The sequence below is a fragment of the Myotis myotis genome, unplaced genomic scaffold (assembly GCF_014108235.1).
Source record: "Myotis myotis isolate mMyoMyo1 unplaced genomic scaffold, mMyoMyo1.p scaffold_m19_p_5, whole genome shotgun sequence".
NCBI classification, from domain to species: Eukaryota; Metazoa; Chordata; class Mammalia; order Chiroptera; family Vespertilionidae; genus Myotis; species Myotis myotis.
Window position 1 is genome coordinate 68,288,282 of NW_023416357.1, and position 15,133 is coordinate 68,303,414.

Here is a 15,133-nt window from a genome sequence, read left to right on the forward strand (position 1 = left end):
AACCAGATGATGGGCTACAGGACAAGATTTAATGGCACTAGATTGTTTTCAATCCCCAGGAGATAGGTCTGGCTCTTACTACTTTCAAGAAAAGCAACAGTGCCCCACTGTGGGCACTGACCTATGAACCAGGAGGTCATGGTTCGATTCCTGGTCAGGGCTCAAACCCCATCATTTGGCTCAAGTCTCTCTCATCATTGATATTTCTCTCTCTCTCTCTCTCTCTCTCCCTTCCTCTCTGAAATCAATAAAAATATATTTAGAAAAAGAAAAGGAACAGTAAATATGAGGTTAGTATTCTAGGGATAGCCCACTGTGATCCACAGTGAACCACAACTACCAGAGCCCCATAACCCTGAGTAAAAATGTGAACCTAAAGGACCAGTCATTTGATCAAAATGTGATCCATTATGAATCAGAAAAATTAGACAAACTGATGACTTAATTGAAGTAAATTAGTTTCATGTTAAGCTTCTCTAATGATCATTTCCACACAAATTAAAGCTAATAATTAAATGCCAAAAATAATTTTATATACTGGTAAAACTTTAGCTCTAAGTTAATATATTCAGCTGACAGCTTTTCATAAATTGCTTCCATTTTCCATATAAACATACTGAGAATTTTTAGAATAACAATTTCAATAATTCCACTTCACTTACTTTTAATTTTTATTAAAAATGCAAGAAATCCAGAACAATTTACAACTATACAATGTTTGAAACAGCTTTCCTATTCCTATTTAAAGCTTCATTTTTTAAATGTTTACAAGAGATGTGCTTACACGGGCTTGAGACTATCAAACCTGACCACCCAGTGACGTTAGCAGTTTTATTGCACAATGATCCACATAACACTGCATATTTGTTTAGTTCAGCCTATATCATAAAGTGCTAGTCATTGGTGGGAAAGTAACAAAGCCTACTAAACAATGCAATTCTCCATGATATTTTTGGGTTGTGAGGGGTAGCTAATTTAGTGCTATCAGCCTGAATAACAGATTTCCATTTAAAAATATATAGTTTAAAAAAAGGCCTAAGGTCTATGAATATGTCACAAGCATTCCAAAATTATGAGTGCTAATGCATAACAGTCTAGTTTCTAACATTTTAACTTCAAGAGAACAACCAGTTTAAATAAAACCACCTAAGAAAAAGATGTTTCAGAAATGAACATAAAATTTAGATAAAGTCATTCTTCAAATGAACTTTTAAAAGGATACAGTCATTATGATTTTGGTTATTACTCCTAAACCAATAAATTCGTATTTTCACTTGTTTATTACCAATGCTCATTACCAAACAATGAGCCACAGAAAATGCATACAACTGACCAGTTAGTTATTCCACATATTATGTTTAATGACACTAAAAATAGATCATTAACTCTTTAAAAATGTAAACATAAACCAGGACAATCTGATATGTCATATTTGTGCCAAAAAATGAAAACCACAAGACACAGTAAGAGGGGATAAAAAAACAAAAGACCAATATCAACATATCTTCACTAATATTTATGAAAAATAATTACTCGACATAGATGCAAATATTTTCATAAAACATGTTTTATGAATGACAAGTTTTCCCAGACACATTTTATCTGGGGGGGAAAAGTGATTAAAATGAAGAGCTACATGTGTTAACCACTACCTTTGTGTTTCTTGCAAGAAACTATGTTTACTACACATGCACATATGGACGTTACAGCTAAGAAAACACTTTTTCATGTCCTTAAGAATAGTTTATGATCTTTAAAAAAAACAGGATTCATTTTCCGGGCAAATATACTGTTAATATTCTTTACACATCTCAAAATACATAATTTTCCATTTAAATATATTACCATTTCTGTGGCCTTTACCCCATCTTTCTTTTAAAAACAAATGCAAGACACAATGTTTAGTACTAACTTCTATCCATTAGGCATTAAAAAAAAAATCTTCTCTTAGGACACAAACATGATATAAAACTGAAAAACCAAACACAAAAACAACATAATAAATACATTTGTATGCTTTCCCCCCAAAAGGAATGTAAGTATCAGCAACACCAGCTAGCATAAATAAATTTCATGTTCATAAAAAAAAGAAAGACAATCCAGTTAACCATTTCAGTGTGTCTTTTTCCTGTTATTTGTGAAAGGCAAAAGAGTGACATGGAAGAGGCAAGGCTGTTTAGGTTTTCTGTGTTTTAAGAAGAAACACACACAAAAAACAAGTGTGGCGACAGAATATTTAGATGATATGTAATTAGTTACGAAGGTAAACACCCAGGCATTGTTTTGCCTACATTTTTCCTTCTAAGTCACATCAGATGCTTAAACTACATGTCCTCTTCGTATTCTAGATATTTTGCCGTGATGGGTTCTTCAAGCTGAATTCCTCCACTGCCCATTAATGCAAATGCTGGATACATGGTGCTCGAACAGTCCACCTGGCGCTCATAAAGGCATTTCATGTGATCCATGTCATAGAAGCCCACTTTGCCTTTATCATAGTCGAGGAAAACCCCTATACTTGTTGGCATGGGAAGAACTCTATTTTCAGCTTCATTAAAAGTAGGTGACTTGGGTATAAAGAACTTCTTCATGCCTATAGTAACTAACGTAAAGCGCTGTGAAGAATCAAAACAGGCATCCTCACTTCCGCTGTCATGTCCACTGTCTTGCTCATATCTAAAACACAACACACAAAGTACAATCTTATCTGAATCATTATCCATAGGCCTTCAAGTAACTGTGAAACATTTTACAAGACAATATACACTGATTTAACATTGAAATAAATTATATATCAAAAATTTTCTATTAAAACAAAAACATAAGATTACACATTACCATTCAGAATTATACAAACACACCCCAAATTCAGTCTTAAAACATCATCCACTCTTACCTAGATAATACACAGATGAGAACCTAAAAAATAACTTGTTTATCAAAAATAAACCAGGGGGACAGGAACTAAAGGACTTGTCAAAGATTATGTATGTATAGCACACAATCATACACAAGAAAATACCAAACCAAGATGTGTGCCTTAACCCAAGGAATTGCAAACTAAATAAATAGGCACTGCATAATTCAGGAGAAAAAAGGCGTGTTTCATTCTCCTCTGCAGAACTCTACTTCCCAATCGGGATTTCTACATAGAGCTATGATGTAGCAAGTATTCTGAAGGCTTTTTCCCTGTTGTATAGAAAATAGGAGCTTATAGAAAATTTTGATACGAGATTCCTTCCATTTTTTTTCCTATGCATACTTTGCTTTTTATATGACCATATGACATCAACCATTTTAAATTTTTTTGTACTTCTAATATTCCTAAAATATGATTAATACTAATATTCTATCAAGTGGACATGCCACTGTTTAAGTAACCATTTCTCTAATACAATTTTCATTATTATGTCAATTTCTCATCTTTGTGCAAAATTTTTTCCTATTGCTCAGATTGTTAACCTGGGATTCTGTTCATGTAAGTGGTTAAAAGTTATGTTTGGCCCAGCCAGCTTGACTGAGTGGTTGAGAGTCGACCTATGAATCAGGAGGTCACTGGTTCTATTCTGGTCAAGACACATGCCAGGGTTTCTAGTTTGATCCCTAGTAGGGGGTGTGCAGGAGGCAGCCAGCCGATAGAACAATGATTCTTTCTCACCATTGATGTTTCTATCTCTCTTTCTCCCTCTCCCTTTCTCTTTGAAATCAATAAAAAAATATATATTTTAAAAAGTTGTCTGGGCTACTTCACCATACACCATCTAAAAAAATTAAACTGCATAATCTCCATTAAATAGTCAATCTCTTAAGACACTGAAATTATTTGCTGTGGAAACATGTTTATTATGACTCAATTCTGTCAAGTTATTTATGGGACATTTAAAGACAAAAGAACAAGTTAATATCAAATGTGAAGTATTGCAATTAGAGGCATTTCACTACATATGTGCATGATTTTTATCACATAATTGAGGTAACTGATGTGATTTTCAAAATTTAAAACTGCAAAGCTATATCATTATCAAGAGGTATACAAAACAGACTTATTTACTCACAGCATTGTAAATGGCTAAATCTCATTATTTCCTGTGTGAATAAAGAAACTTGACTCCCTTTCTTAGGCAGCCACAAAGCACAGCCAAAACACCTGAATCTAAGTATGCTGGAAATGTAATAAGTAAATCCAGTTCTATTTTCAAGCTTACCTTGCAAAACAAGCATGTTTACTTTTTAAAAAATTATCAAGTTGTAAATCAATTTAAAGAATGTACCTCGGACTCACTGCATCCCGGGGAGAACGAAGCCATTCTTGCAGTTTATCACTGGAAGCAACTCCTGCTTTGACTAGGTATGAATAGGGTTCCACACGGAAGGCCCAGAAGTGCTTCCCTTTTGTAATCCCAACATCTCCAATGATGTAGTCTAAGCTTGTGTAGTATCCCACTTGGATGCGTTCTGCAGCAAGCAGCAGGTTAAATCCAGCTCTACTCTCTACACGGTCTCTCTTCAAGTTCAGCAAGAGGTGTTCATTATTATAACCACATTTTTCATCAAAGAGGAAATTGAAAACTGTAAATAAAGCTTACAATTAGTCTGAGAAATATTTACTAGCATTTCTTAATTTACTAGCATTTCTTAATTTACTGTTAAAAATGATAGGTTTTTCAAATAGAAATTACTGAAAAGAGACAAAATGTATCATACTACCATAGACCAAACTATGACAAACCAAAACCCCAACTTAGAAATAACTTCCAATAAACTCTCTATACCTGGAAATGTTCAGAAACCTCAAAGGCAGAAGAAAATATTTTAAACATGAGAAAACTTATGTGGCTCCTCAGAATTGATAAAACAAATCTATCCTAAGTATTTCACACTATTAGATCTGTGTTTTGCCCCTAAAATAAAGGGTTGTACATTTTCATAATTATCTATGTTTTCTTAAATATTTACTCCAAATTTTATAAATTTAAAAAATAACAGCAATTTTAATAATGTCTCTTCCTTATTCATCAACATGGGAACAGTGTACAGTGTAAAAAAAGAAAGCATAGGCTTTGTGTTCAGAGAGACATGGGTCTGAATCCTGCTCCAACATTTAACTGGAATTTAACCTAAATTTTAATTTCCTCAACTAGAGAATGAATATAAGATTACTTCTAAGACTCTATCAACTCAAATCCATTAAGCATAACAGTAGCTGCTAGTCCAAAAACTGGGGACAATCCAAATGTCAAACAGATGGTTAAAGAAAATATAATATTCTATATAATAAAAGGCTAATATGCAAATAGACCAAATGGCGGAACAACCGAACAACCAGTCACTATGATGTGTGCTGACCACCAGGGGGTGTGCTCGAAACATGGCAGGCGTCAGCCATGGCGGGATGGTGGAGCAGGTGAGCGGGGGCGCCAGACCAAGGCGGGGTGCCGGTTGCTGTCATCAGGGCAAGCCTCTGGTGGTTACTGAAAATTCTTTGCTCCCATGTGCCGAGGTCCCGCCCAGCACTTACACCTGCTGCTGGTGCCAGCCTGATCACTTGGCGCCCGTCAGCAGATGCGAGCAGCAGCTGCCAGCCCCGATCGTCCCTCAGGGCTTCTCCACCTCCCCCTGCTCCTGAGGGGCAATCGGGGCAGCAGTCGCCGCTCGTACCCACTGATGGGGCTGGCCCCACTCACACCCAGTGCTGGCTCCGGCCCCAATCGCTCTGCGCCATCAGTGGGTGCGAGCAGGGCCAGCCCCACCAGTGTGTGGGAGCGGGGCTGCTGGCAGACAGGGAGGGGACCAGGGGCGGCGGTGGGAGGGGCCGGGCGGGGGCACGAGGATGGGCCGAGACCCACCCCTGTGCCCACAGCAGCCTCGCGGCCCACAGTTCCTTTCAAGGTACATGAATTTGTGCACTGGACCCCTAATATATTAGCCTAAAAAAGAAGGAAATTCTGACATGCTATAACATAGATGAATCTTGAAACCTGCCAGTCACCAAAGGATTCTGTGAATCTACTTATATGAGGAACCTAGAACAGGCAAACTCTGAGGCAGAAAGTAGAATAGCAGTTACCAGGGAAAGGAAAATGGGAAATTACTATTTAATGGGCACGAAGTTTCAGTTTGGAAAAGGTGAAAAAATTCCACAGATGTGAGTGGTGGTGGTTGCACAACATTGTTAGTGTACTTAATGCTACTGACCTGTACACTTTAAAATGATTAAAATGGTAAATTTTAACTATATTATACACCACAATTTTCAAAACTGTCTACTAGCAAGTTAAAACCATTCTCCATACGTAGCCAACATTCGTTCTTTCTGGTGATGCCTATTGTGTCAATAAGGTAAGTCATGCATGCTTGCAAGCTTCCTTTTGATCTCAACTCTCCCAGTTTGCAAACTGAATTTAAATGGTCACCCTATTCATATGCTTCTCTCAGAAAAGGAAGACAACATTTAACACTTCCTTTCCTCCTTCCCCCTCCGCTGTGTCACTGAAAACAGTAGCTACTTTCAGGTTTCTTTTTTTCTTCCACTTTCAGTCAGAGACTAGAAAGGAAAGTGAAGACTGCATGCACTATAAAATGTTTACATAATAACTGCAAATCCATCCTAAAACTCTATTGGGTTTTATTGAGATTCAAGAAAAACCCTTTTAGCCAACTCTATTTATCTGTATCCTCATTTTTTAAAATTAACCACAATGTGCATGAAAAACCAACAGTGAATGAGTACACTTTGAACAAAAAGGGAAGGAAGGACAGACTGCACAAAATATGGAAACTAAGCCACTACAAATGGGCAGGGGCTATGGGGTCTAGAAACCAACTGACAGACCTCTGAGGCAGTGACCAACAGGGCAAAATGTTTTCCCGCAAACAACAACGAGCATGACCTTGGTCGAAGTGTCCCTTGTCCATGCAGACATTATAGTGAACATCAACTAACCTATAAATCATTCCCATTCTATAAAAATCTAAAGACGTCTGTAAGTACAGTGGGGCCTTGACTTACGAGTTTAATTCGTTCCGAGACCGAGCTCCATAAGGAGCTCGTTAACTCAAATTACTCTATCAACTCAATGCAAAAAATCGGCCGAGAGACAGCTGGTATCTCAAAAAACTCGTTAGTCAGGACACTCATAAGTCAAGGCCCCACTGTAGTATCAGTGGGTTTTAACTTGAAAGGGGGAGGGACCGTGGCTGGGGAGAAAGCTATCCACGTGGTTCTAAAATATCCCAAGGTGTTAGGAATCATTGTTAGGAAATCAAAACAAGTATAAATTTGGTTAATCAAAATTCTATTTCATATTATACCAATACATTTTTAAACTATCTATCTAGATTCTATGTTCTAGAGATTTCTATAAACTGGAACAAATATAGAATTATACTATTTAAAACTTGTATGGTAGCATTTATGTAATTTTAATTCCAAATTAATAGCCCTGCTCCCTCAAATTCTTCCTTTCAATTTTTCTTTATTTGATATCAGTCAAAAATCTAATCCTCTCCTCAGCCTACATGGTGAAATTAATGTAATCAGTCCATTTCTAAAACCTAGCTGGGTATGGTTTCCATAAACTTTTACAAATGAGAGCTGCTTTTACTGTGGGTCTACACAGAGACATTGGCTAGTTTATGTTTATCAAGGTCTCTTCCAACGCTATGCTTTTTAATTCCCAATGGTTACAATACCTGGAGCCGGAGGAGTATGAAGAATCAATTCTCTGCTGCAAGGACTGCAGATGGAACCCTTGTAGGCTCTTACTCTGAAAGCGTAGTTACAGTTACTTTCAAGTTCTGAAATAACTTTACTTGTGCCACAAACTTCTATCTCATTCCAAGACAACATTTCCTGATCTCTATTAATCTTCCGATATTCGAGGACATAGCTATCAGCTGTATCCTTTTCTGGATGGTGCCAATTTATCAACGCATTGTTATAAACTTTGCTCTGTTCCTCATTGATCTCTGGCACATCTATGCCTGAAAAATTATGAAACAGAAAATAACGTTAAAATGTTGCTATTAAAGAATCTGTTTTTCCTCAATAAAAAAATGCATTGGCAACACTTAAATGATTTCTGTACGGTTCAACTTTCTAAATCTGTAATTCTATGTATGAGAAAAACAATAATTCCTGCACATGTGACAGCATGGATGGACACTGCAGACATACTAAGTGAAATAAGCCAGGCACAGAAAGACAATTTTTGTGTAGATGCTGCCAGTATTTTAACTGACTGCATGATAGAGGTATCTCAAACAGTCCAATTCATAAAATCAAAGACTGGAATGGTGGTTACCAGGGGCGGGGAATGAGCAGGTATTAGTCAACAGGCATAAAGTCCCACTTAAGCAAGATGAACAAGCCTAAAGGTCTGCAGCACAACACTGGGCCTAGTCAACTAGTGTGATGCATACTTACAATCTGCTACAAGCAGATACTCGTGGTAAGTGTTCTTACCACAAAATTTTTAAAAAAACAGTTAAGTAGAGATTTAAAAAGGTACATTTGTGTATATAACTTAAAAGGAAAAGAATGAAAAATAAGACCAAAAATGGAAAGACTCGATTTTAGCTTTATATTAATTCTGCAAACACTATAAATAAAAAGTTTAACTATATGCCTTCAATTTCCATCTACTGAATAACAACCCACAACTTTAAAATATTAATTTGTGTCCTCCTATAAACAATTCTTTTAATAAACATTTTACTAGTAAAATCTAAGTTTGGTGAACATAGCAAAAAAATTTCAATGAAACATTATACAATTTTCTTTCATATTTTTCCAAAGAGTTGCAAAGCAATTTAAATATTTTCATAGTATAAATGTGATTTTTGTAAGATAATTAGAAGCTACATAAAACATGCAAAAATATGTTTTAAGTAATTCAAAGATAACCACTACAATAATTTTGTGTAGATCCTGCTAGTATTTTTCTCCCAGTGGCATTCCACTGTATGGAATGTATTAACTTTTATTTATATGCTTCTAATTTTTCACTAAAAATACAATGGTTAAAATATTACCGCTAAGTCATTGTGCATATCCATAATCTTTTTCATAGAATAAATTCTAATAAGTTAAACCATCTGAATCATATGGTAAGAATGAGCTATAAGAGCTACGACAGCCCTGACTGGTTTGGCTCAGTGGATAGAGCAGTGATGGCGAACCTTTTGAGCTCGGCGTGTCAGCATTTTGAAAAACCCTAACTTAACTCTGGTGCCGTGTCACATATAGAAATTTTTTGATATTTGCAACCATAGTAAAACAAAGATTTATATTTTTGATATTTATTTTATATATTTAAATGCCATATAACAAAGAAAAATCAATCAAAAAAATGAGTTCGCGTGTCACCTCTGACACGCGTGTCATAGGTTCGCCATCACTGGGATAGAGCGTCAGCCTGTGGACTGAAGGGTCCCGGGTTCGATTCTGGCCAAGGGCATGTGCCTTGGTTGCAGGCACATCCCCAGTGGGGGGTGTACAGGAGGCGGCTGATCGATGTTTCTCTCTCATCCATGTTTCTAACTCTCTATCCCTCTCTCTTCCTCTCTGTAAAAAATCAATATATATTTTTTTAAAAGTTACTACATGTGTACACACACACACACACACAAGCAAACCTATTTTTATCAAATCACAGAGAAGTATATGAAATGGAAAGTAGAAGTCTGCTCTTCTCCTTATCCCCCAGTTATATGTAGCAATGTATTAGCATGTCTGGGTATAGTGCATTTATGCAACCATAATGAAATCTAGAAAGTCATCCGAAATATATTTTAAAGTGAAAAAAAGAAAACACTAGGTACAAATAACACGACTCGTATGGCCCAACCTAGCATCCCTTTTTTGTTTTGAAACATAGCTTACTTAAAAAAATGTGCATTCAGGAGAAAATGAGGAGACCATAATCCATCAGCCAGAAATTGGGTGCCCACTTCCCATTGTTGTACACTGTTATACACTGGTATTACCCAAGATTACCCACCTTCAACCTCATCTTTCCAAAGACTGTTGTGGGATCACCAGGGAAGGAAGACTTTGTATTTCTAAGTAAACTAGCGTTTATGAAAAAGTATATCCTTTGGGGAGTATAGTATATGAAGTAGAATCAGCATTTCAAAGAGTAACAAATATATACAGTGGAACCTTGGTTCTCAAACTTAATTCATTCCAGAAGGCTGTTCAAAAGTGATTTGTTCGAAAACGGAATCCTTTTTCCCCATAAGAAATAATCTGTTCCAGACCCCCAAATGATTCTCTCTTTTAACCTTTCTTATATACATACAATAGATGTCTAATGTGCTGTTTAATCTATAAATAAACATTCTTTTTTTGAATTTATCGAACCACCTCCCACTATCCTTAAAGGAATCACTCTCAGAATTCGTTCCAGGGATGGTCTTTCAGGTCAACATGCAGATCTTTGCTTGTTTATATATCAGTGTCTCTGACATGCTGTCACTGGCTATCTGCATTTCATTTATCTAAATCAACAACAGTTTTTCTGCCTCTTCAATTGCCTGTGATCACTGTTTCTTTCACACCCTTAGCAACATTAGCACTCTTAATGGCCTCTTTATGTTTTAAAATTAAGTATACCTTTCTAAGAATTGTAATTGTTCTCCATCACTAAAAGAAAAATCTGAGGAGGGTGAAAAGGTGATTTTAAAAAAGAAGGAAGTACTCTCTTCTGGGGAGCAGCAAAACATAAACATAAACATAAGCAAGTCTTATGGGCTGAATTGTGTCTCCCCAAAATTCATGTGAAGTTCTGATCCCCAACAACTCAGAAAGTCACATTCATTGGACGGAGATAGGGTCTTTAAAAAGGTAATTATGTTAAAATGAGGTCATTACAGTGGGCACTAATCCAATATGACTAGTATGACTGGTGTCCTGATAAGAAATCTGGACACAGATGTGTATAGAGCAGGGGTGGGCAAACTTTTTGATTCGAGGGCCACAATGGGTTGTTAAACTGGACCAGAGGGCCGGAACAAAAGCATGGATGGAGTGTTTGTGTGAACTACTATAAATTCAAAGTAAACATCATTACATAAAGGGGTACGGTCTTTTTTTTTTTTAGTTTTATTCATTTCAAACGGGCCGGCCTCCGGGCCGTAGTTTGCCCACGGCTGGTATAGAGGGAAGACACAGGAAGATGACCATCTGCAAGCCCAACAAGAGAGGCCTCTGAAGAAATCAATCTTGCTAACACCTTGCTCTCAGACTTCGAGCCTCCAGAATCATAAGAAAATAAATTTCTGTTGTTTAAGGCACCCAACTCTAGACATTTTATTTTGGCAGCCCTATCAAAGTAATATAGCAAGGTAAACACAATCATGTTCGTCACTTTTAGCCTGGGGATATCTAGATTTCTACCCTAGAGAAACTCGCATACATGTACACAACAACCATTGATAAGGATGTTCATACAGTATTGTTTATAATGAGAAAAAATAGAAACAATTTTCTCTCAATAGGGAAATGACTTACATAATGAAATACTATACACAGAGTATAGCTTTAAACCAGAACTTTGTGTATTAACAAATATTTATCTTAAACTTAATTTTTTTTAAAAGCAGTTTACAATAAAGGAGACATACAATTTGATGCCATTTACATAATGTTTTAAAACACAAACCAATAGAATACAGTTTTGTGTGTGGAAACATAAATGCAACAGGATTTTAAGATAAAATGATTCTGGGCAACTGAAATACCACTTAGTAATATCCATCTGAAGAGAACTTGTGTTTTTCCTACACAATGCAAATATAGACTAAAAGACTGGAGTTCTGCCATTAGTAAAACTTACCACTAGAGAAAAAGGACAATTCTCCAAGAAGTTCTGTTTGTTTAGATGTATTAATAACATAATCTTCAAAAGAAGTCTGGGCCGCAGGTCTAAAGCTCTTCAAAGATTCCGTAGCTTTCTGTATTCTGTATTCAAACAGATATATTTTATGTAAAAATGATTCGTTAAAAAAGACAAATCAGACTAAGTATCTGCAATGTGATAAACAAAAGAAAACCTCACTCAACATGCAAGTTAAAAGTGAAGTAAGCTTTGAGACAGCATGGAGGGACCTGGAGAGTATCATGCTAAGTGAAATAACTCAGTCAGTGAAAGACAAGTATCACATGATCGCACTCATATGTGAGATCTAAGTAACAAAACAAACTGATGAACTGACTGGTTCCAGAGACATGGAAGCATGGAACAGAGTGCGGAATCTCAGAGGGAAGGGCGGTGAGGGGGTGGGGGAAGGTAGGAGGTAATCAACCAAAGCCTTTGTATGCATATATGCATAACCCATGGACACTGAAGGCCTGGGGCCGGGGTATAGGGAGGGGGCTGGAGAGGGTCAATGGGGGAAAAAGGGGGACATATGTAATACTTTCAACAATAAAGAATTATTTTTAAAAAACTCAGAAAACAGGTGTGGTACATGGAGAATGGAGAACATAGGGGTTTCTGTACCCAGAAGGCCTGACTAAACAGAAGTCAAGGATAAGGAGAGCGAGCTGTTCCCTTTGTGGGTCAAAAAAAAAGAGTGAAGCAAGAGGTATTTCAGGTAACAACAGTATGAACAAACTGCTCAGAGCTAAAGGGAACATACAGCAGCATTTAATAAATTGCTAAGGAGATTCTAGGTTAAAAGTAAAATACCTGAGGTGGAGTTGTTTGGCTGTCTGTACGAAGCAAGACTGATCTGTCTCCTTAAGCACTTCTTGTGCATATCCCACAAGTCCATTGTTCTCTAGAAGCCCCTGATATTCTTCCATTTGAGTCTGAAATTTGTCTAATCTTAGCTTCTTTGAAGCATCGATTGCTTTCAAAACACTTGATTTCCTCTCTTCTAGAATTTCAAAGAGCTTTTCAAAATGTGTAATTGCATCTTCTTTAGCCCTCTCTCCATTACACTATTGTAAAACAAGCAAAGCATTACTACATCTGCTAAATCCCAATGTCTTTTCACAAAAATAACCAAAATTCAATAAAACAAACCCAAATATTATAAAGAAAATAAATTCTGTCTGACTATGAAATCTGACATCAAGAAATGATCAGCGAGGTATGATGGGCAACTTTTATTTAGGCGCACTTTGTAATTCCATAATACTGTACCTTCCTTCAACTTTTGATCTCCACAGTTCAGCAATAAACAATGTATTTAATTACGTAAGAAAACAACCTTCAATTTGTATACAAAGGAAATTGAGGCAAAATTAACTGATTTAACCATAGACAAGAGAAAATACAATTCTGGAGTTTTTAATTCATTTCTAATTTAATTAAGGAAATATTTTCCCACCTTATTCCAATTTTTAAAAAAAGTAAACCATGACCATGAAACTCAGTAAGATGACATCCCTTACTAAGATATAAAAATGTAGCTATTCAAATACCATAATTTAATTGTATAAGTCCTATATGACTTTATGCAAATTACTTAAATTCTTTCTGCTTAAGTTTTTCTATTCTGAAAACTGGGGATCAGAGAAACCATTTAGGTTTGGGGGGGGGGTTGAAGATAGAAAAAGATTATTTACATAAAATGCCTGCCACAATGTCACATATTCTCAAAAAAACACATTATTTTCACTACAACATAAGTATTCCTCTACTTTGTCAAAAAATGATCCTGTCTGTAGTGCTTATAAACATTGTTGTAATACCAATAAAGTAGAGATAAACTTGATTTTGAAAATAAGACCATCAGAGCACTCATTATACTAGAGCCTAAGTAAGAGCCAACAGAAAAAAAAGTCTCCAAGAACATTCTTAAAAGCTGACAATATGTTACAGAAGTGCATTGTGCATTTTCCAGTGACTTCTGGACAATACTTATAATGAGAGAAAATTTTTTCCAGATTCCCTTCTGTTTCCTAACCCGAGCAGCCATACGTTTTTTAAATGGGTAGGACAGGGGAAGGAGAGGGTGGTGACATTTGGGTAGTATTTCAAAGACCTATCAAAACATTAAACTCAGAAATATCATTATATGTAGGTAAAAGATTTTTCTTTTTAGCTAAATACATTATAGATAAAAAGACAGTATCACAATCATCACTGAGTGAAAACCAAGAATATGGATAAATTCTCTATTGTAGAAAAGTCTTACGGATAAGACTACAAATGCTGCTTAGGCCAAAAGTACAAACTAAGTAATTTCTCCAGGATCCTAAGGAATCAGTGTCTACATGAATACCTGATACCTGAGTTCCTCCATTTTCACCCTACTGAATGAAAAACTCCCAACATGTCCTGGGTGTTCCTTATTTCAGAAGGGCAGCATGACTGAGAAACAGCGGAGTAAAACAAACTTAAACTGACCAGCACGCAATCCCTGAAGCAACTAATACTCTGGGTGACAACTTGTTCTGTGTTGGGGGATTACACTAATCAGACAAAAATATAAAAACAAAATTCCACTTTTAAATTACATGGGAAAAAAACCACAATCTACTTAGGGTGGTGAATACAATTAGAAAATATCAGAAAAAGAATATTAAAAACAAAAGCAATACTGGTAATATAGGACTAATTTGCATAATTTCTCAATAATTTTAACCCATCTCTGAAAAAAATTTTCAAGAAGTAGTCTCATCCTAACCGGTTTGGCTCAGTGGATAGAGCGTCAGCCTGCGGACTCAAGGGTCCCAGGTTCGATTCCGGTCAAGGGCATGTACCTTGGTTGCAGGCACATACCCAGTAGGGAGTGTGCAGGAGGCAGCTGATCAATGTTTCTCTCTCATCGATGTTTCTAACTCTCTATCCCTCTCCCTTCCTCTCTGTAAAAAATCAATAAAATATATTTTAAAAAAAAAGAAGTAGTCTCATACTAAGTCAGGATATTTTTTATATTTCATTATAAATTTCAAAATGATCAAGAGTAATTAATGGTTCTTCAATTTATTTCAAAGAGAAAAAAGAAACAGGCATTAAGTTAGTAAAGAATATGTGGAATTTTAAAATAACCCAATCCTGGCCTTTTTTTTCTTCTAAATTTGTATTGAAATATAATACAGAAGCTGAAAAATGTACATAAGTGTAGAGATCAATGAATATTTGCAAACACACCCATGTAACCAGCATCCAGGGTAAAT

At 36.2% G+C, this 15,133-nt stretch overlaps 1 protein-coding gene across 5 annotated transcripts in view; it reads right to left on the minus strand.

Moving 5' to 3' along the window:
- Window positions 1–1,340: 1,340 nt before the first annotated feature.
- Window positions 1,341–15,133, minus strand: part of TRIM36 (tripartite motif containing 36) — a 32,840-nt gene continuing 19,047 nt past the window's right edge. For 4 of the 5 annotated variants that reach the window (XM_036309335.1, XM_036309332.1, XM_036309333.1 and 1 more), the window contains 5 exons: window positions 12,693–12,946; window positions 11,838–11,962; window positions 7,693–7,983; window positions 4,272–4,569; window positions 1,341–2,676 (listed from right to left, as the gene is read on the minus strand). In XM_036309335.1, coding sequence (XP_036165228.1) covers window positions 2,325–2,676; window positions 4,272–4,569; window positions 7,693–7,983; window positions 11,838–11,962; window positions 12,693–12,946 — 1,320 coding nt within the window. In that variant the 3' untranslated portion in view covers window positions 1,341–2,324. The remainder of the gene's footprint in view (window positions 2,677–4,271; window positions 4,570–7,692; window positions 7,984–11,837; window positions 11,963–12,692; window positions 12,947–15,133) is intronic. The other variant, XM_036309336.1, reaches the window with a different exon arrangement.